General features: G+C 40.0%; 1 protein-coding gene across 1 annotated transcript; it reads left to right on the top strand.

Annotated features, from left to right (window-relative positions):
* Positions 1-9814: 9814 nt before the first annotated feature.
* CCL7 (C-C motif chemokine ligand 7) lies at positions 9815-11842 on the top strand. The gene is made up of 3 exons (XM_032280904.1): positions 9815-9972; positions 10758-10872; positions 11304-11842. The coding sequence occupies exons 1-3, from the start codon at positions 9867-9869 to the stop codon at positions 11407-11409; spliced, it is 327 nt and encodes a 108-aa protein (XP_032136795.1). The 5' UTR covers positions 9815-9866; the 3' UTR covers positions 11410-11842.
* The last annotated feature ends 11095 nt before the right edge of the window (positions 11843-22937 follow it).

The raw sequence follows: 22937 nt of genomic DNA, 5'->3' as shown, positions 1-22937 counted from the left end.
TAAATAATAAATGCTTCCTAAGTTACCTAAAGTACATTAAAGTAACCTGAGGCCTTTCCAAAACATCATTACGTCCCCAAAGATTCTGATTTAGAATGTTAAAATGGGTGAAGGCTCCTCTTCCCATTGGTGTGTTTTATGAGTCCCTTAGAAGATAGATACTGGTCCACAGATGAGTTTGAGGCCATGTGCTCTTCAGTTCTTTCATATTCAGGTCACTGGAGCTGACAGCCAGTCTCGGTAACCTCTGACTTGAGTTTTCATACTGTCCTTTGTTCTGACCTAGGCTTGACCAATTAACAATCAGAAACAAAAGGGAATATAGAGTCCAGACATTCAGGACATGGGAGAGTTTGAAATACAACTGTTTCACCAACCCAGGCAGTGGGATGGATTTTTTTCTTTTTCAAATGCGTTGAACCACAAAATGTCCATAAAACCTTTCCGTTTGACCCAGTGGCTTAAAGAAGAGCATGGGTTAACAATGTAGCATTCCCATTCTAGCCTGGAAACATGATCCTAAAAGAAAGTTTTGGGTCCTGTGTAGAGGAAGCAGAGAAATCTGCCAAGCACTACGAGTAGAAAAAGATTTTACATGTCTTTACTGGTAGATTAGAAAAGTGCTAGTCATTTTTTGAGGAAATTATGCTGCCAAGAAAATCAGAAGCCAAGACTGAAAAAGGCTTTGATTATTCTATCTATAAAATAACTTTTGAATCTTCCATGAGCCAGAGACAAGTCATGACAGCCACTGAATGAGGGCATGTCCACTGAGTTCCATGTCCACTGTGGCCAAGGGGAAGAAACGGACAAGCAAGGGCCTCACAAGACACGGATCTGGGGCCCTGAAGAAGGAAGCCCTTCTTGCAAGTGAGATCGGATCCTCTGTTCCTATGCCAGGAAGAGACCCTTTTGATGTCTATCCAGTAGTGTATCAGAACTCCTACAAATCAGTCATTGCTGGGTGTCTCCCAGTCTCCCTTGTCCAAGGAGAATGTTTATTTTAAGCATCTTATTCCTAGTCCACCTTGTAAATGAGTGTATACATTGAGCAGATATATTGTTCATTTTTTAAAAGTACTGTCAATCTTGGAGGCTATAAAATGTATTTCCATAAGGTATCATTATCTCTTAAGTTCTTAATTTTGAAAAATTTTGGTAAAATAAATGCATACCATGAAATGTATCATACTTACCATTTTTAAGTATATATTTCAATGGTGTTAATGTTAATACACTTAACATTGCTGTGCAACAGATTTCCAGAATGTTTTCATCTTATAAAACTGAAACTGCATACTCATTAAACAATAACTACTCATTTCCTCCACTGCCCAGCCCCTGGCAACCACTATTCTACTTTCTTCTTCTATGAATTTAACTACTTTAGGTACCTTCTATAAGTGGGATTGTACAATATGTGTCTTTCAGTAAATGGTTTGTTTCAGAAATGCCAGATATAGGTGATAGGGAGGAAGGCAGCAAATCACACTGCTATGTATGTACCTATGCAACAATCTAGCATGTTCTTCACATGTACCCCCAAACCTAAAATGCAATTTAAAAAATGGTTTGTCTCATTTAGCATAATGTTCTCAAGATTCATTTATGTTAAGGCATGTGTCAAAATTCCCTTCTTTTTTAAGGCTGAATAATATTCCATTGTATGTATATACCACATTTTAAAAATCCATTCATTCAATGATGGACAGCTGGGTTGTTTTCAGCTCTTGATTATTGTGCATGATGCTGTTCTGAATGTGGATATGCAAATATCTCTTCCAGATCCTGCTTTCAGTTCCTTTGGATATATACCCACAAGTGGGATTGTGGCATCATATGGTAATTCTATTTTTATTTTATTTTTAAGATCTACCATATTGTTTCCATAGTAGCTGCACCATTTTACATTCCCACCAACAGTAAACAAAAGTTCTAGTTTTTTCACATCCTCCTCTTCGCTTGTTATTTTCTGTCTTTTTAATACTAGCCATCCTAATTGAGGTGAGGTGATATCTCCCTATGGTTTTGAATTGCATGTTTCTAGTATTAGTGATATTGAGTATCTTTTCAGATATATGTTATTTGTATATCATCTTTGGAAAAATGTGTAATGAAATCCTTTGCCCATTTTAATTTAGTTATTTGTTTTTTTATTGTTGATGCTGTAGAAGTTTTTTTTCTTTTCTTTTCTGTTTTTTCTTGAGACAGAGTCTCATTCTGTTGCCCAGGCTGGAGTACAGTAGTGTGATGTCAGCTCACTGCAACCTCCACCTGCTGGGTTCAAGCAGTTCTTGTACCTCAGTCTTCTATGTAGCTGGGATTACAGGAGTGCACCATCAGACCCAGCTAATTCTTTGTACTTTTAGCAGAGATGGGATTTCACTACATTGGCCAGACTGGTCTCTAACTCCTGGTCCTCAAGTGACCTGCCTGCCTCAGCCTCCCAAAGTATTGAGATTACAGGCGTGAGCCACTGTGCCCAATACGAAATTTTTTGTATATTCCAATATTAAACCCTTATCAGTTACAAGATTTGCAAATATTTTTTTCCCATTCCATAGATTGACTTTCCATTCTGCTGATTGTGTCCACAAAACTGTTTAAGTTTGATGTATTCTCTTTTATCTATTTTTGCTTTGGTTGCCTGTGCTTTTGATGTTATATATATTTAAAAAAAAAAAAAAAAAACAGCAGAGCGTGGTGGTTCACGTTTGTAATCCCAGCACTATGGGAGGCCGAGGTGGGCAGATCACCTGAGGTCAAGAGTTCAAGACCAGTGGCCAACATGGTGAAGCCCTGTCTCTATTAAAAATACAAAATTAGTCAGGCATGGTGGCGCATATCTGTAATCCCAGCTACTTAGGAGGCTGAGGCAGGAAAATCACCTGAACCCAGAAGGCAGAGGTTGCAGTGAGCTGAGATTGTGCCACTGCACTCCAGCCTGGGCAAAAAGAGTGAAACTCAGTCTCAAAAAAAAAAAAAAAACTTTGTCAAATCCAATATCATAAAGATTTCCCCGTTTTCTTCTAGGGGGATTATAGTTTTATATCTTGCATTTAGGCCTTTGATCCATTTTGTGTTGAATTTTGTATATGATATGATATAGGGTTCAACTTTACTCTTTTCATTTGGGTATCTAGTTTTCCCAACATCATCTGTTTAAGGGACTGACCTTTTCTCACTGAATGGTCTTGACCTCCTTGTCAAAGATCACTTGACCACATAGAAGAGATTTTTTTCTTCTGGGCTCTCTAATCTATTCTATTGGTCTGTATATCTGTCTTTATGCCAATAAGACATTATTTTGATTACTGTAGCTTTATAATATGTTTTGAAATAGATAAGAGTGAGACCTTCAAGTTTGTTTTTCTTTTTCAAAATGGTTTTTGGCTATTTGGAATGGTTTGATATTCCATGTGAATTTTAAGATGCGTTTTTCTATTTCTGCGAAAATGCCATTGGGATTGTGATAGGATGTCATTGAATCTGTAGATTACTTGAGTAGCATTGTTAAGCTGTCAATCTTAACAATATTAATTCTTCCAATTCATAAACCTGGGATGTCTTCTCATTTATTTGTATCTTCTTTAATTTTTGACAATATTTTATAGTTTTTGTTGTTCAAGTTTTTACCTCTAAATATTAGTTAATCCCTAATATTTTATTCTTTTCAATGCTGTTGTAAATGGAATTGTTTTATTAATTTTCTTCTCAAACTGTTTATTGTTCATGTATGTAAAATGTCTGATTTTTGTGTGTTGATTTGATGTTTTGTATTTGTACTTTGCTGAGTTCCTTTATTAGCTTTAACAGTTCTTTTGCTTGTGTGAAACTTTCAGGGTGTTCTCCATATAAAGTCATATCATCTTGAAACAGAGATAATTTTACTTCTTTCCTTCCAATTTAGATGACTTTTTTCTCTTGTTTGGTTCAGATGGGTGGCATTCAAGTACTATGTTTAACAGAAATGGCAAAAGCAAGAAAATGCTTTCAGTCTTTTTCTATTTTGCATGATCTTAACTGTGGGGTTTTCATACATGGTCTTTATTATGTTGAGGTAGCTTATATTTCCACATTGTTTTTCTAGTTTGTCGAGTGTTCTTATCATGAAAAGATGTTGAATTCTGTCAAATGCTTTTTATGTCATGAATTGAGATTAAACGTATTTTTTGTTCTTCATTCTGTTATGTGGCATATTACACTGATTGGTTTTTGTATGTTGAATTATCCCTCCATTCCAGAAATAAATCCTACTTAGTGATGGTATATAATCCTTTTAAGGTGCTTTTGAATTCGGTTTGTTAGTGTTTTGTCGAGGATTTTTGCATTAATATTCATCAGAGATATTTGCTGGTAGTTTTCCTTTCTTGCAGTGCCTTCGTTCAACTTTGGTATCAGGGTAATTCTGGCCTCATATAGTAAGTTTGGAAGTGTTTTCTTCTCTTCGGTATCTTAGAAGAGTTTAGGGAGTATTGGTGTTAAATCTTCCTTAAATATGTGGTAGAAATCTCTACAGAATCCATCAGATCTTGAACTTTTCTTGCTTGGGAGGTTTTTGATTACTAATATAATCTTTTTACTAGTTATAGGTCCGTTCAGATTTTCTATTTCTTTATAACTGCGTTTCTAGGAATTTTTCAATTTATTCTGAGTTATCCAGTTAGTTGGCATATAATTATTCACAGTATTCTCTCATAATTCTTTTTATGTCTGGGACATCAATTGTAATGTTTCCTATTTTATTTCTGATTTTAGTTGAAGCTTCCCTCTTTTCTCCTTACTTAATCTAGCTAAGGTTTGTCATTTTTGTTGATCTTTTCAAACCAACAATTCTTATTGTTGATTTTTTTCTTTCTTCCATTTCATTTATCACTGCTCTAGTCTCTATTATTTTCTTCTTTCTGCTAGCTTTGAGTTTAGTTTGTTCTTTCTCTAGGTTCCTCAAAGTATAAAGTTACATTGTTGATTTCAGATCTTTCATCTTTTTTAAAGTAAGCATTTATGGCTATAAACTTCCCTTTTAGCATTGCTTTGTCTGCATCCCATGAGTTTTGTTATATTGTGTTTTTAACTTTTTATTCTGAACAAACTAGGCTTACAGAAAAGTTGCAAAAATAGTACAGAGGGTTTCCTTTTTGTCCTTGCTCAGCTTCCCGATATTAACCTCATACTTTCTTCATGTCTTGTAAACTTTGCTGTGTCTCTGCTCTATTTATCTTCTGCAGTATGGCATCTGAGTCAAAGGGGCAATCTCATTTGGGTTATGCCATCCTTATAGTTAAGGGAGGGTGGAGGAATTCATGAGATGGCTATTAACTTCTGCTTAGAGCTGTCATATGCAACTTCTGCTTACACCTGATAGGACAAAGCTAAATTATTGGTTGCACACAGAGAATGTCCTCACTGGGCTGAATTTCCAAAATCCTACTGAGGCCCAGAATAGTTCTCATCTCAAGTTCTTGCAAGACTTCCAGGACTTTGCCTGTCCCTTGTTTCTAAGATATTTATCTCCTTTTCTTGCGTCCAATATGGTATTTCCTGAAAGTCAACCCCCCTTTCAATGCCTCAGTTTTGAAAATACAAGACAGATTTAGGAACAACTTGTTCAGGAGGCTATCAGTATCCATTTGAGTCTCTCCCTAATATCTCTTCATCCACTACCCATCCTTATTTCCTAATAACAGTGACAGCTAATGCTGACTGAGCACTAACTGCATTCTGATTATTTTCATTACACTTTTCATTTATTAACTCATTCTTCACAAAAAACAAAAAAAAAGAAGTTACTTTTATTATCTCTACTGTTATAGATGTGGAAACTGAATAACAGATCGACTATGTAGCTTGCCCATGGTTATGCAGGAAAACTGGGCAATGATCCAGGCAACCACTTCTTAATCATGTCGTTCAACTGCCTCTCCTGGAATTGAGCAGCAAATGCCTTTCTCTGCCTCCTATTTCCCAAGACATGTTGGTCCTTCTTCAGATAACATAGTACAACATGGCTCAAAGGAAACCTCAGCCTATCAAATTCATACCTGGCAAATGTATAGCATGGATGGGACCGTTTTCTAAATCTGTGCTCATGGCAAACATTGCATGCCAGTCATAGCACCATGAACTCAAACTCAAAGCAAGGCCCCACAGTGCTCTCCAAGACCTCTCTCTGGGCTGCCCTCACTAGTCAAAAGGGTTGCTACCTGAGTAGCACCCTATAAAGTCTATTGTCTATGGTGCACATAACAAAACAGAATAGTGGTTACCTTCTGGCCCCTGGTGACCACCATTCTATTTCCTGTGCCTATGAGTTTGACTATTTTACATACCTCATATAAGTGGAATCATTCAGTATTTGTACCTTTGTGACTAATTTCACTTATCGTAATGTCCTTGAGGTTCATCCGTGTTGAATCTTCCTTTTTAAGGCTGAATAATATCCCATTGTCTGTATATATTTTTTAATCTATTCATCTATTGATGGACACTTGTTTTTATAACTTGACTACGTTGAATAATGTCATTACAAACATGGAAGTGTAGTGGCATGCCATGTTAAAATTAGTGAAAAAATCAATCAAAAATACTAGATAAGGCAAAACTACCCTTTTCAAAAGTGAATACGAAAGGAAGACATTGCCAGCCCTCCAAAAAATACTAAAGAAAGTTCAGCCTGAAGCAAGAGATCAGTAAGTGGTAATTCAAAGAAATAAAGAGCATTGGTAAAAAAAAAATAACTACATAAGTAAATATAAAAGTATAAATACTTTTATTTTTTTTAAATTTTTTTGTATCTGATTTAAAAGGCACATACATAAAGCACTAATTATAAATCTATGTTTACGAGGACACAATGTAGAAAGGTGTAATTTGTGACCATAACAATATAAAGATGGGGAGTGGGATAGAGCTATATAGGATCAAGTTTTATATACTATTGAAATTAAAATATTAATCTGAAATAAGTTGCTATAAATCATGATGTTAATGATAATCCCCAGGGTAGCCATTAAGAAAATAACTCAAGCATATATAATAAAAATGGGAAATACAATGGTACACTAGAAAATATTTATGGTTCATAAAGTAGTGACTAAAAAATTGAGGAAGAAAAGAGACATAAATATATAAATTTAAAGAAAAGGAAAATATCAGATGATAATTCTACCTCATCAATAAGTACACTAAATGTGAAAAGATTAAACCCCCAACTAAAAAGCAAAGGTTGAGTAAATGAAATTTTAAAATAAACCAATTATATGCGGTCTATGAGACACAGGTTGTAAATTTGATATCTCAGATAATTTGAAAGTAAAAATATGGGAAAAGACACCCCATGGAAATGATAACCAAAAAAAAGTTAGTGCTATACTGCTGATAATATCAGACAAGTATATTTTAAGACAAAAATTGTTACTAGAAAAGAAGAAGAACATTCTTTTGTAACTAAGGTTAAAAATATTTTTTCATCTGGAAGGAAATTAACCACTTACATCTTTGGATAAGAATAATTTTGTTCTTTTCATAAGTGTTTCTAATTTTGTCATATTTTTTGCAACCAGCTGATATTGTCTTTAAATTATTTAAAAGTTTTTACAAAATTCTGCAACAATTCAACAGCCTCTTATTCCACCATTCCCAGCTCTTGTGGGTGATATGTACAGGCCTTTCCATCAGAAACACAAGCAGGCATTTTCTCTGGGCTCTTAGGCAGCGATATCTTGGGGGACTCTACGTAAGGATTTTCCAAAGGAGAAAAGTTTAACCAAATGGGACAATTGAGCACTTCCTTGAGCTGCTGTCCAGACACATCCAGGAATCCAGAAAAGGTAACTTCCATGCAGGACCCCTGTGTTCTATTCCAACTTCATGGATTACTCAGTCGGTTATCCATGATAGCTATCTTCCCGCTCCCCCCACCAAAAAAAAAGGGAAGGAAAAAAGAAAGGGAAAAGAAAGAAAAGTCAAAGGAAAGGGTTCTGCTTTTTAGAAGCACCAAGTGGATGGAACGTACACCCTGGGTTAGAAAATATGCTGTTCCGGGGGTGGGGAGCTGGGGAGAGATAGCAAGGGGAGAAATGCCAGATGTAGGTGATGGGGAGGAAGGCAACAAATCACACTGCCACGTGTGTACCTATGCAACAATTTTGCATGTTCTTCACATGTACCCCAAAACCTAAAATGCAATAAAATAAATAAATGAGAAAAAAAAAAAGAAAATATGCTGTTCTACTGTGTTACATTAGAGTGAGCTGGGAAGACTCCATAAATACTGTAAGGAGATAGAAAGTAGGTCAACTCTTCACCAATTTCTGGAGGTGGGAGTAATAACAATTTGAAAAAGAGCTAATTGAGAGAATGAGTAGCCTGAGCAAAGTCACAGGGGTAAGATAAAACCTGGTGTAAAGCTAAAACCAGAATCAAAGCCTTGCATTGCTTCCAGATTATTGTTCAAGGTTGTATAATGCTCCAATGCCCCCATTGAAGAATTTTCCTCTTGCATTCCATGCCCATGATGGATGGCCCAGTTATAGGCATGAGGAGCCCACACACGGGCTCTTTACACTGATATTAAGGGCAATTAGTTGGTGATTTTGTAATGTGTGTGTGAAATGAGGAGCTAGATTAGTGGTTTTCAAAATTTATTCTTTGTATTCCTGAGACATGTGTGTGGGAAGGACAACAAGAAGTCTCTTGTCTCTGATTCAAACTGAAGGTCTCTGATTTTGTCCATAAATTTGCCTTCCCTATATTCTTTTACTTGGAAAAATATTTTCATAGTCAGTCGGATGTTTTAGAAATGCAGCATTCTAAGATCTTTATATGCTATACAGTTCTGATAGCCTATAAAACAAACAGTGGTTTTAAAAGATATTCTCAAATTATTTTACACTTCTCCCGTTAAAAGGTATGACTATGTTTCCTACCCTTACACCTGGGACCCTTAAGCCATCATGCAAAAGATCTAGCCATGTGGAAGAACCACTGGAAAGATCATATGCACATGCACACGCACAACCCCCCCTCCCCCCACACACACACACAGAACGAGAGAGAGAGGGAGAGAGAGAGAGGGAGAGAGAGAGAGGGAGGGAGAGAGAGAGAGAGAGAGAGAGAGACCTGATAAATTCCACCTGGTCCAACTGCCGGCTGTTGAAGTCCTCCCAGCCCAGACCCCAGACATTGAGTGAAGGCCTTGTGACATATTCGAGAGCAAAAAAATAAAAGACTGTTATTGTTTTAAGTCACTGTTTTCAGGCAGGTTGTTATGCAGCAATAGATTACTAGAACAGACACTACAATTTTAGGTACTCTTCTAAAAGTACTGAATTCTGTTTTTCTGCTAATGTTCTATTTTACTTTTCTCTGAGTTTTAGAAAGCCACCAGGATTTAAGACAGTGAAAAGTCTTTGAGTCTATTGTAGAGTCGAGCCCAAGTTTGAATGTCTCTTTTTGGACTCGTGTCCTGGGGATGCCGCTCCAAAGGGAAAAGGGGAATATCCCTTGTATATCTTTGACTTTGGTATCCCTGATTCCTTCCTTTTTCTGTAGAATGGGTCTCATTTCAAAGAAACTGGTCTCTTAGTAATAGCCATAGATCACACACTGTAGTCTGCCTGGATGTAGACCCTACTTCACCTACCCCTCCTGGTCTTAGCTGAAAAACAGGCTACCCTTGATTCACACTTTCCTTTCTCATTTCCTATCATCCTCTGTGCACTGGCTCAGAAGATTTATTACTTCATCCTATGATTCATTCAGAATGACAAAACCTTCTCACTCCACCTCCTTTTTGCTTCCTATAAAAGGCAGAGATAGAGCTGCCAGAGGAGAGGTTGAGACCCACCCAGAAATCTCCAATTCTCATGCTGAAGCCAATGCCCTCACCCTCCAGCATGAAAGTCTCTGGAGCACTTCTGTGTCTGCTGCTCACAGCAGCTGCCTTCATCCCCCATGGGCTTGCTCAGCCAGGTAAGGTCCCTTTTTCCTTCCCCTTGAAACACATTGCCCCCTCTCTGGATTATCATGGACCAATCAAAAAGACATAATACCCACAGTCTCACTTTAACAGCTACTTTTCCAAGATAAGGTAACTCAGAAAAGGACAAGGGGTGAGCCCAACCACACAGCTGCTCCTGGCAAAGGCCTGAACTAGAATTCCAGCTGTGAACCCTGAATCCACCTCCTTCCAGGACTGCAGCTCTGGGAACACTCTCAGTGTAGTTACCACCTCAGTTGCTTCCAGCAGAGTTTGGGGGATCAGGGTGATCAAAGACAGGGGACTTCTAGGGATGGATGTGCAGGCTGTTTCCAGATACAGCGGAAACTCAGAATCTGGTCTGTGCTTCATTCAGCCCAGATTCCAGTGACAGCAGCTCTGCAGAGATGGTAGGTATCAGGGAAACTCATGACCAAGCATAGAATTCTCAAAGCCTAAAAAGGGATCCATAGTTGGGGTACCCTTGCTCTAAGAGACTGGATTATTTTATTAGCCCCTCCTAGCAATGCCGAGTAGTCATCAATTCCCCTTTCCCCTGTCAACTGGTGATCATGCATCCCTATTTCATAGTCCATAAAAGTGAGAGGGAGTTTATGAAATGCCTCAAAGGGCAGAGACATTGGACTTGGGATGGACAGCTTTTCCCTATACCTCTTCCTTTCTCTCTGACTCCTTCTTCTAACCATTTCCTATTTTACAAACAGAAAGACCCAGGACGCACCCTCAACAGCCTTTTCTTGTTGTTGTTTCATTGCAGATGGGATTAACACTTTCACCTGCTGCTACAGATATATCAATAAGAAAATCCCTAAGCAGAGGCTAGAGAGCTACAGAAGAATCACCACCAGCCACTGTCCCCAGGAAGCTGTAATGTGTGTGTACAATGACCACCTGCCCTCCCACCTCAGTCCTAGGTTCTTTCCTGGGCAGAGAATAGGACTAGTATCAGAATGAGTTGGAGTTAAATAGTGTGATGCATACACCATCTGTAACCTGATCCCAGACATTTTCCAGTGGGAAACAATTCAAGAAAAGAATGTGACTTCTCACTCTCAGCTCCCTTTCCAACTACCACTTTAGATCTCAGTTCCTTCATTCTGAAACCAAGAGGTATTCACTTGGGCTAGCAAAAAGAGCTACTTCTCTGAGGTCCCTTCCTTTATCTTATCTTCTTTCTCCTCCATCCCTGAGGCAGCCCCATCAGCTAGGCTGACCGGCTAGACAGGTTTACCATAGAGTTGGTCCTACTCCCAGGTTGAACCCTCAAGGTGTTCCATCTAATTGTCTCCTTTCTCCTCCACAGCTTCAAGACCAAACTGGCCAAGGAGATCTGTGCTGACCCCACACAGATGTGGGTCCTGGACTTTATGAAGGACCTGGACAAGAAAACCCAAACTCCAAAGTTTTGAACATTCTAGACTGAACTGAAACCAAGCCATGACTTGAGAAACAAATAATTTATATACCCTGTCCTTTCTGAGAGTAGTTCTGAGGTTATTTTATTCTAAGGAATATGAGTCATTTAATAATGTGAATCATGGTTTTTCTCAAGTAGTTTTTTAAGGTTACTAATATTTTAATTTAATCGTCCATGGACTTTGGTAGGTTTTAAATGTAAAGCCTTGGGTACATATATCATCTCAGTTCTGTAAAAGCTGTGAGATGCTCCTCCCTTCTCTACCTCATGATGGTATTATCTAAGTCCTTGCAAGAATCAGTGTAAAGATTTGTTTTAATTGTTAAGATACCATGTCCCTATGGAAGCATAATGTTATTATAGAATTACATATTTGCATATGTATGACTCCAAAATTTTCACATAAAATGTATTTTTGTAAAACAGCTGATATTCATGGTTTTTTTTTTAAGGGTAAAGTAATAAAGCTGGTGGGGGTAACAGTGTGACAAGGTGAAGGGCGTGGTTGCAGTGGTTGGGCTCACATTGTGGAGATATGAGCACATAATGGACTCTGGGCTTTTCCTCAGACCAGGCTCACCTGCATGTTAGGGAGATGCAGCTGCAGGCTGTGGCCAGGTGAACTCACCGACATCTGCTTCAGCCACTTGTGCAAATACCTTTTCTCCCTTCCAGACTCATTTTTTTTCTTACCATCTCATGCTCTACCCAGAGGCCTCTCTCTACTTCTATTATATCAGCCTTGTGACTGGCTGGTTTTCCCCTTTCTCATCAATTCTCTAGCCTACTATAATACATAAGAATATGTCATTCTCCGTCCTGCTTTGTTCCCTTGCTGGTGAGGAGTCGTGAACTCCTGGTTGGGGAGAGACGTTTTGGTTTTTGATGGCTTCATTCTTCTTGAGCTGGTTTCTCTCCATCTCTTGGATTTATATAGTTTTGATCTCAGGTAGCTGCTTGGGGAGGCAGCCTTTCCTTTGTCTACCTGCGGAGGCACTGCTGGGCTGCCGCAGATTCAGTGGAGCTGCTGCATCTTTTATTTAGGAAAATTAGGCCGGCTTCTGCAATGGCAGCTTCGCTCCTGCCCGATGACCTGGACCATTCCTGGCTGCTCTGTAACTGACGTTCTGGGTGCCTAACTCTGGAGTGAGAGTTTTTTGGCCTACTGGGCTTTGTGCTGCGGTGGGAGGACCCGTCCTGCCTTTTAGGCTATTTCCCTGCGTTCCTTTCCCCTTCTTACTGGAAGGCGGGTAGCTCCGTCCCACTGGCTTTTTGGCTTTCTCGGCATCAGCCAGTGCTTCCGCCTAGATCTATACTGACAGCCCAAGGGCCGAAGTTGCTGTCTTGTCCTATTCAGGCAGCTCGCTAAGGCTTTTCAGCCCGGCAAAGATCTCCTGTGGGTTGCAGAGGGCTTGGGTAGAGCACTGTTATCTGAACTGAAGTCCCAAAGGGGGAGATCTCCAGTCCTCCAGTTGGTTGCATAGCACTTTCATTAAGAAATCAGGGGGGGATCCCAAGATGGCCAAATATGAGGCAGCTCCAGAAAGCAGCTCCCAATGAGAGAGATACAGAAGCCAAGTGGTCTCCACAATTCCAAACGAGGTACCAGGTTCATTTTGTGGGTCTGGTCGGACAGTGAGTATAAACCAAATAGGGCAAGTTGTGGCAAAGTGGGGCACTGCCCCATCCAGGAGGAGTGCACAACCCACCGGAGGACCAGGGGATCTCCCCCTCTGGGACTTCGGTCCAGATACAGCGCTTTACCCAACCCCTCTACAACTCACAGAACAGGAGATCTTTGCCAGACTGAAAAGCCTTAGCGAGCTGCCTGAATTATTAGAGTGAACTGGCAACCAACAGAATGGGAAAAAATTTTTGCAATCTACCCATCTGACAAAGGGCTAATATCCAGAATCTACAAAGAACTAAAACAGATTTACAAGAAACAAACAAACTCATTCAAAAGTGGGCGACAGATATGAACAGACACTTTACAAAAGAAGACATCAATGAGGCCAACAAACATATGAAAAAATACTCATCATCACTGTCATTAGAGAAATGCAAATCAAAACCACGTTGAGATACCATCTTACGCCAGCTAGAATGGTGATCATTAAAAAATCTGGAGTCAACAGATGCTGGAGAGGATGTGGAGAAATAGGAACACTTTTACACTGTTGGCGGGAGTGTAAATTAGTTAAACCATTGTGGAAGACAGTGTGGTGATTCCTCAAGGACCTAGAGATAGAAATACCATTTGACCCAGCAATTCCATTACTGGGTATATACCCAAAGAATTATAAATTGTTCTATTATAAAGACACATGCACAGGTTTGTTCATTGTGGCACTATTTACAATAGCAAAGACCTGGAACCAACCCAAATGTCCATCACCAATAGACTGGATAAAGAAAATGTGGCACATATACACCATGGAATCCTTCACAGCCATAAAAAATGATGAGTTTGTGTCCTTCATAGGGACATGGATGAATCTGGAAACCATCATTCTCAGCAAACTGACACAAGAACAGAAAACCAAACACCTATGTTATCACTCACAGGCAGGTGTTGAACAATTAGAACATGTGGACACAAGGAGGGGAGCATCACACACTGTAGTCAGTAGAGGGTGCATAGGGGAGGGACAGCGGGGGTGGGGAGGGTAGGGAGGAATAATGAGGAAAGAAATACCAGATATAGGTGAAGGGGGGATGAAGACAGCAAACCACCTTGCCACGTATGTACCTATGCAACAATCCTGCATGATCTGAACATGTATCCTAGAACCTAAATTACAATAAAAATAAAATTAAATTAAAATAAAAAGAAATCAAGTAGGAGACCAACAGATGATTTAGCAAGTTCCCTTCCTCATCTGCAAACCACCTGTTTTTAAGGAATTTCCATCTCCAGAGGTTGGCAAAGAGCAGGGAAAGTGAGGATCCTGCACCCTATAGAGGTTATTGACAAATGCTTGACACTTTCTAACTGAGCTTCTTGGAGACAGGACTTCCATAAAAGCCTCAGGTAAAAATCTCAAGGCATCAGGATATATCAGACACCTTAGTGGCAGGTAGACAATTTAATTCTGCCTCCTATCATTGATTTCTGCCACCACTGATGTTCAGACCAAGTCCAACATCCCTTTCTACCCCTGCTTCACCCCACCAGTTCTCACTCCCAAATATCAAAGTCAACCTTAAACAATGAGATTCAGAAAATATGAATAAGTATTGAGTTCATTCAGAGACAGAGCTTGAGGGTGGCCACTTGGAAAAGTATCAACTCCAAACAAATGGAAAAGTTTCAATTACATAGGTAAAGACAGAGAGGTTCCAGCCAGATTACAACATTTTCCATAGTAGACAAGGTGAATACGCCACAGCTATTTGATTGGTTGCAGGTTGCTACCTTCCAAGGAAGATTATTTACTACTCCTTGAGGAGAGTTAACGATCTGAGGAGTCTTATCTCTGCCATGAATCAGTCTTAATTGTTTACAGGAAAAATCAAAAAGGTAGAAGTTGTAGGTGCATGTCACATAACTCAAGACTGCATAGCCACATTCCTCTCTAGGTTCAGAATAATCAAAGTCTGAATAGCTTTAAATTTAAATTATTTGAAGTTTGAATTATTTAATTTCACACCAGTAAGGAGGATAATCTTGAATTCCAGGAGAGAACAACCAGCAGGCAGACCAGAAGTAGAAGTGAATGAATTGATGCTGTGAGACACAGTGAGCCCTCCGCTACATGCAAATATTAAGCAGAGTGTCCAATGGCAGAACAGGAAAGGAGAGAAGGGCCCCATGTGCCCAAGACCAAAAAGAGTCTGCTGAAACTGCCTTTGTCAAGCCTTATCTTTTCATTTACAAAAAAAAAATATATATAATATCATGCATTTTCATGCAGGCTTGGGATCTTCTGTGCCCTTTGGGCACAGAGAATTAGAATGAACAGGAACAGAGATGGCTATATAACTCAGCATTGAGTTCAATGGGATTCAAAGATTAGACTAGTTACACCAGTAATGTGCCTAGTAAATTTAGGCAAGTTACCTTACCTGACCAAACCCCCATAGATTGAGATGTGTGAGTCATACAATGAGTCAATGAGTCATATTCCCATCAACATCACTCAGATGCTAATTAAAAACACAGATTTTTTTTTTTTTTTTTTTTTCCCCGAGACGGAGTTTCACTCTTGTTACCCAGGCTGGAGTGCAATGGCGCGATCTCGGCTCACCCCAACTTCCGCCTCCTGGGTTCAGGCAATTCTCCTGCCTCAGCCTCCTGAGTAGCTGGGATTACAGGCACGTGCCACCATGCCCAGCTAATTTTTTGTAGTTTTAGTAGAGACGGGGTTTCACCATGTTGACCAGGATGGTCTCGATCTCTTGACCTCGTGATCCACCTGCCTCGGCCTCCCAAAGTGCTGGGATTACAGGCTTGAGCCACCGCACCCGGTTAAAAACACAGATTTTTAAGTAGATCAATGAGTCGTATTTCCATCAACATCACTCAGATGCTAATTAAAAACACAGATTTCCAGGTACCATCACCAAAGACTCTGATATGGAGTGTTGGGTGGGGAAAGTGTCCCTTACACATTTTTTACTATTTCTCAGTCATGTGTCAGGACCAGTGAGGTTCCCTGGTACTCTCTATTTCAGTTCAATGTAGTCTCCAGTCTTGACTTGTGACTTCTGGCTTAGGTATAAGAAGTGTTTTTTGCTGGAACTTTCCCACCTCCTAGACTTTGCTGTTGGACATGTGTCAGTCCTAAGTAGCAGAGACTGTAAATGCCCTCCAAATATCTTTGGGCTCATCCATATTCTCCAGCCTAAATTACATTTATCCAGGGCCTGTGTGACAGAATTCTAGCCAGCTGGATGAGGGCTAAAGTGATGTAGGCCACTTTCAGACCTTGTCCCTATAAATAGCCCTCTCTTCTTCTGTTGTGGTAATGCTAGGGGTAATGTGTTCCATATAGCTCAATTTCAAGATGGAAGCAGTTTATATCCCCAAGCCACAGGGTCACCTGGCCTATCTTGAACTATGACATGAGAAAGAAATAAACATTTGCTGCGTTAAGCCACTAAGCCTGGTTTGGAGCCTAGTTTAACCCTGATTAATAGAGGAATTAGTAGCACAATCATGTGCTACCATTAAGAAGGTGAAAGGTGTAGCATTTTTTAATTTTAATTTTTATTTTTTGAGATGGATTCTCAGTCTGTCATCCAGGCTGAAGTGCAATGGCATGGTCTCAGCTCACTGCAACATCTGCCTCCCAATTTCAAGCAATTCTCCTGCCTCAGCCTCCCAAGTAGCTGGGACTACAGGTGTGTGCCACCACACTCGGCAATTTTTTTTTTTTTTTTTGAGACGGAGTTTCGCTCTTGTTACCCAGGCTGGAGTGCAATGGCATGATCTCGGCTCACCCCAACCTCCGCCTCCTGGGTTCAGGCAATTCTCCTGCCTCAGCCTCCTGAGTAGCTGGGATTACAAGCACGCGCCACCATGCCCAGCTAATTTTTTGTTTTTTTAGTAGAGACGGGGTTTCACCATGTTGACCAGGATGGTCTCGATCTCTTGACCTCGTGATCCACCTGCCTCGGCCTCCCAAAGTGCTGGGATTACAGGCGTGAGCCACTGCACAGCCACACGTGGGCAGGAAATGTGTAGCATTAACTAGATATTTGGTAGCAGGCAGTAAGGAAGCTGATATCACAGTTAAAAAAAAAAAAAAAAAAAGGCCGGGCACGGTGGCTCAAGCCTGTAATCCCAGCACTTTGGGAGGCCGAGGCGGGTGGATCACGAGGTCAAGAGATCGAGACCATCCTGGTCAACATGGTGAAACCCCGTCTTCACTAAAAATACAAAAAATTAGCTGGGCATGGTGGCGCGTGCCTGTAATCCCAGCGACTCAGGAGGCTGAGGCAGGAGAATTGCCTGAACCCGGGAGGCAGAGGTTGCGGTGAGCCGAGATTGCGCCATTGCACTCCAGCCTGGGTAACAAGAGCGAAACTCCGTCTCAAAAAAAAAAAAAATAAAAAAAAAAAAAAAATAAAAAAAATAAAAAACAAGAGGTTCATGTTAAGAAGTGTCAAACCTGTCAGGTGCTGCTTGCTGAAATAGTAGCTTCAAGGGGAAAATTTGAAAAAGATACATTAGTTGCATGGTGGTTCTTTTTGTCTTCCCTTTCGGAAGTATTCCAAGAAACAGATGAGCTCAGAAAAACAAACAAACAAACAAAAAAAAAAAAAAAACTGGTCTTAAGGTAGAAATAAAAGATAATAAAATCCACAAATTCAGGACCTTATGTTGTTGGAAAATCCACCTGTTTTTAGGTCCCAAATATTAAGAGAAGGTATTTAAGGATGAAATAAAAATCAGCAATAAATGTCTAGGGAAAAAGAAAAACTTAGCTGGTTGAAATAACATAGGGCAAAAATCAGATTGAAGTCGTAGTCTTGCCATTCAAACCTCGCAGCCTCATTAAGAGGAGAGAGAGAGAGAGAAAGAGAGAGAGAGAGGGAGAGAGGAAAAATAATTTTAAAATCGTATCTAGAAAGAAACTTGGGACTTGTGCCGTGGCTGCTGGCATACAGAATTGACTGAGGCTAAGAGAGCCAAAGCCCACTATTATTCAGAGCTGTGCTATATTGTTAGTGAAACCATGAGTGATCCTGAAAAGTTCAAAAATAAGAAAAACTCCAGGCCCAGCAGTACAGCTTGCAGTCCTCAAAGGTTGCACAGCCTGCAAGAAGAGCATGTCCCTCTTCAACACTCACTTCAGAGGTGACCAAGGGGGAACAATGGAAAAGGAGGGAACTCACAAAGGAAGCCAGAAACCAGGATGAGAAAGACAACAGAGCTTCCCCAGAGAGAGAGAACCAAGCCTCATCAATGATGGGGGACTTTTATAACATCTGTCTGAAGGATTTTAGGCTTGACCCAGTGCATTGGTCATTGATGGCTGCCATCTTCCTTTCTATAAATGAGAGTGTTGATTGCAAGTACCCTGTCCTTTTTAAACTTGAAACTTTAGGTAAGTGGCAAATTATTTGTCTTTTTAGTTCACAGGTCACTGGACAAAGTAGATCCATATTCTCAGCGGACTGAGAGGCTAACAATTATCAAGAAATCGTGTCCATTTATGTTGGTGCAACCACTAAATGGGACTTTGGGTTGTTCTCTTTGGGATGGATTAATTGTGTACTCTATGTGTGAGAAGAAGTAAGCAAAGGACTGATTCTAATGGAACTATTAGGCTTTGCTAAATATTCATGTACTCCTCTTCATGTCTCAGCTCCTCTGCAATTATTCTGGAATTGTATGATGAGTTAAGGCCAATGTGATGTAGGCAGAAGTGATGCAAGCAGTTTTTATGTCCAGTTGTTTAAAACGTCTTACACAATCTATCAACGCTCTCTCCACTCACATCTGGAAACTTGAAGGCAACATGTTCCATCTGAAAGAGGTAATTGACAAACAGCCTGAATCTGTAAGTCACTCCTTACAAGAGAGCACTTCTGGAGAGCTGCCTAAGCAACATCAGGCTACAATACAAACAAAAAGTAAGTATCATAAATACTGCAGTAAGCCACTGATGTTGTTGTTGTTATGCAAGCCTAGGCTAGCATTACCATGACCAGTCACCTCAGGAAAATAGCTACAGCATTCTATGCCTAAGTTTTCTACCTATGTACAAAAGAGTAAAGTTGATGACCTTAAAAGGATTATAACAAAAAGAATATTTTAGGTCAAGTATTGTGTCTCACTCCTGCAATCCCAGCACTTTGAGAAACCAAGGCAGAGGATCACTTGAAGCGATGAGTTCAAGACCAGTCTGGGCAACAAAGTGAAACCCCCATTTCTACAAAAAAAATAATATTATCCAGATGTGGTGGCACACCTGTAGTCCTAGCTACTCTTGAGACTGAAGCAAGAGGATCACTTGAGGCCCAGGAGTTCAGGGCTACAGTGAGTTATAATGGCACCACTGCACTCCAGCCTGTACAACAAAGGGAGTCACCATCTCTAATAAAATAAAATATTTTTAAAATTTTTTAAAAAGAATATTTTAAATAAAAAAGCTTTGGAACACCTCATGGCAACTCGGGGAAGCAGGCTTCAGTTCTGTAAAGGATTTCACAGAAGAGGAAGACACTTAACTTCTCTAAGTCTCTGTTTTCTCATCTTTAAAATTGACTTAGTTACAATAAGTTTATTAGGAGGATTAAATAAGTCATCTCCTGTAAAATGAAATAAGATAGAGCCTTGCATAGATTAGCGTTGCAATTGATAATTTACTATCTGCTGGACCACACTGTTAGCATTTTTACACTAACATCGAGTTTGGTGTAATTTTCTTCCAAAAGTGATAAGAAACTGCAGACATGACCTCAGAGACCCTTGAGAAGAAGGGGTAATGAACCCTCCATTGGCCCTGTTTTGCATAAAGGGAGATTGAGACTGAGAGTTACAACATATCTCAGAAGACAGGGAGTCAACACACAGGAGCTCTAGAACCAGCTCAGCCTAATGCACGTAGTTGCCTTAAGGATTTTGTCACTAGTCTCCAAGCTTCAGCTCTATTATTTTATTTTTATTTTTTAAAGAGAGGGTTGGGATAAAATCAACAACGTCTCTTTCAAGTTTGTCTATAACTTCGCAATATTGGAGGAGATCTGGAACATAGCTGCAGAACAAAGACGAGAGTCCTGATTCTTGGGATCCTTGTATGATGATCACTCACCTCTCCTTGAAAAACTCTTTTTTTTCCCTTTTTTCTTTTCTTTTCTTTCTTTCCTTTTTTTTTTTTTTTTTTTCCGAGTCTCCTTCTGTTGCCCAGTCTGGAGTGCAGTGGCATGATCTCAGTTCACTCCCACCTTTGCCTCCCAGATTCAAGCAATTCTCCTGTCTCAGCATCCCAAGCAGCTAGGATTCCATATGTGCATCACCACACCCAGCTAGTTTTTGTATTTTTAGTAGAGATGGGGTTTCACCATGTTGCCCAGGCTGGTCTTGAACTCCTAACCTCAGGTGATCCTCCCATCTCAGCCTCAGAAAGTGCTGGGATTACAGGTGTGGGCCACCATGCCCACCCTGAAAAACTCTTTAGAAGCCAGCCAGGAACTTTATACTGGGCAGAACCTAGAGCAGTGTGGCAAAGCCACTGTAGTCAGACTGCCTCTCTAGATTCCTCCTCTCTGGGCAGGGCATCTCTGAAAGAAAGGCATCAGTTTCAGTTAGGAGTTCATAGATAAAACTCTCATCTCTCTACAACAGAGCATGTAGGGGAAGTGGCAGCTGTGGGCACAGCTTCAGAAGACTTAAATTGTCCTGCCTGTTGGCTCTGAAGAGAGCAGCAGATCTCCCAGCACAGTGCTCCAGCTCTTCTATGGGACAGATTGCCTCCTCAAGTGGATCACTGATCCACTTGCCTCCTGACTGGGAATACCTCCCAGGAGAGGTCAACAGATATCTCATACAGGAGAGGTCCAGCTGGCATGAAGCAAGTGCCCCTCTTGAGCAAAGCCTCCAGAGGAAGGAGCAGGCAGCAATCTTTGCTGTTCTGCAGCCTCTGCTGGTAATACCCAGGCAAACAGGGTCTGCAGTGGACCTCCAGCAAACTCTAGCAGACCTGAAGAAGAGGGGCCTATTAGAAGGAAAACTAGCAAACAGAAAGCAATAACATCAATATCAACCAAAAAAATGCCCATGCAAAAACCCCATCCAAAGGTCATCAGCATCAAAGATCAAAGGTAGATAAATCCACAAAGATGAAGAAAAACCAGTGCAAAAATGCTGAAAATTCCAAAAACCAAAATGCCTCTTCTCCTACAAAGTACTAGCAACCCTCGCCAGCAAGGGAACAAAACCGGATGGAGAAGGAGTTTGACTAATTGACAGAAGTAGGCTACAGAAGGTGGGTAATAACAAATTCCTGTGAACTAAAGGAGCATGTTCTAACCCAATGCAAGGAAGCTGAGAACCTCAATAAAAGGTTAGAGGAATTATTAACTAGAATAACCAGTTTAGAGAACATAAATGACCTGACGGAGCTGAACAACACAGCATGAGAATTTTGTGAAGCATACACAGTATCATTAGTCAAATTGATCAAGGGGAAGAAAGTATATTAGAGATTGAAGATCAATTTAATGAAGTAAAGTGTAAAGGCAAGATCAGAGAAAAAAAGAATAAAAAGGAATGAACAAAGCCTCCAAGAAATATGGGACTATGTGAAAAGACCAAACATATGATTGATTGGTGTACCTGAAAGTGATGAGAAGAATGGAAACAAGTTGGAAAACACACTTCAGGCTATTATCCAGGAGAATTTTCCCAACCTAGCAAGACAGGCTAACATTCAAATTCAGGAAATACAGAGAACACCACAAAGATACACCTCGAGAAGAGCAACCCCAAGACACATAATCATCAGATTCACAAAGGTTGAAACAAAGGAAAAAATGTTAAGGTCAGCCAGAAAGAAAGGTCAGGTTACCTACAAAGGGAAGCCCATCAGACTCACAGTGGATCTCTCTGCAGAAACGCTGCAAGGCAGAAGAAAGTGGGAGCCAATATTCAACATACTTAAAGAAAAGATTTTTCAACCCAGAATTTCATATCCAGCCAAACTAAGCTTCACAAGTGAAGGACAAATAAAATCCTTTACAGACAAACAAATGCTGAGGGATTTTTTTCACCACCAGGCCTGCCTTACAAGAGCTCCTGAAGGAAGCACTAAATATGGAAAGGAAAAACTGGTACCAGCCACTGCAAAAACATACCAAAATATAAAGACCAAGGACACTACGAAGAAACTGCATCAACTCATGTGCAAAATACCCAGCTAGAATCCTGATGACAGGATCAAACACACATATAACAAGATTAACCTTAAATGTAAATGTAAATGGGCTAAATGCCCCGAATAAGAGACACAGACTGGCAAATTGAATAAAGAGTCAAGGCTCATCAGTGTACTGTGTTCAGGACACCCATCTTATGTGCAAAGACACATATAGGCTCAAAATAAAGAGATAGAGGAATATTTGGCAAGCAAATGGAAAGCAAAAAAAGAAAAGCAGTGGTTGCAATCCTAGTCTCTGATAAAACAGACTTTAAACCAACAAAGATCATAAAAGATAAAGAAGGGCATTACATAATGGTAAAGGGATCAATGCAACAAGAAGCGCTAACTATCCTAAATATATATACACACACAATACAGGAGCACCCAGATTCATAAAGCAAGTTCTTAGAGACCTACAAAGAGACTTAGACTCCCACAGAATAATAGTGGGAAACTTTAACATCCCACTGTCAATATTAGACAGATCAATGAGACAGAAACTTAACAAGAATATTTAGGACTTGAACTCAGTTCTGGACCATAATAGACATCTACTATTAGATATTTATTAGATATCTAATAGTAGCAGACATAATAGACATCTACAGAACTCTCCACCCCAAATCAACAGAATATACATTTTTCTTAG

Source organism: Sapajus apella, unplaced genomic scaffold (assembly GCF_009761245.1).
Source record: "Sapajus apella isolate SASKATOON/1434 unplaced genomic scaffold, GSC_monkey_1.0 scaffold12, whole genome shotgun sequence".
Taxonomy (NCBI): domain Eukaryota; kingdom Metazoa; phylum Chordata; class Mammalia; order Primates; family Cebidae; genus Sapajus; species Sapajus apella.
The sequence above is the reverse complement of the archived record's forward strand: the minus strand, read 5'-3'. Positions and strand labels throughout refer to the sequence as shown.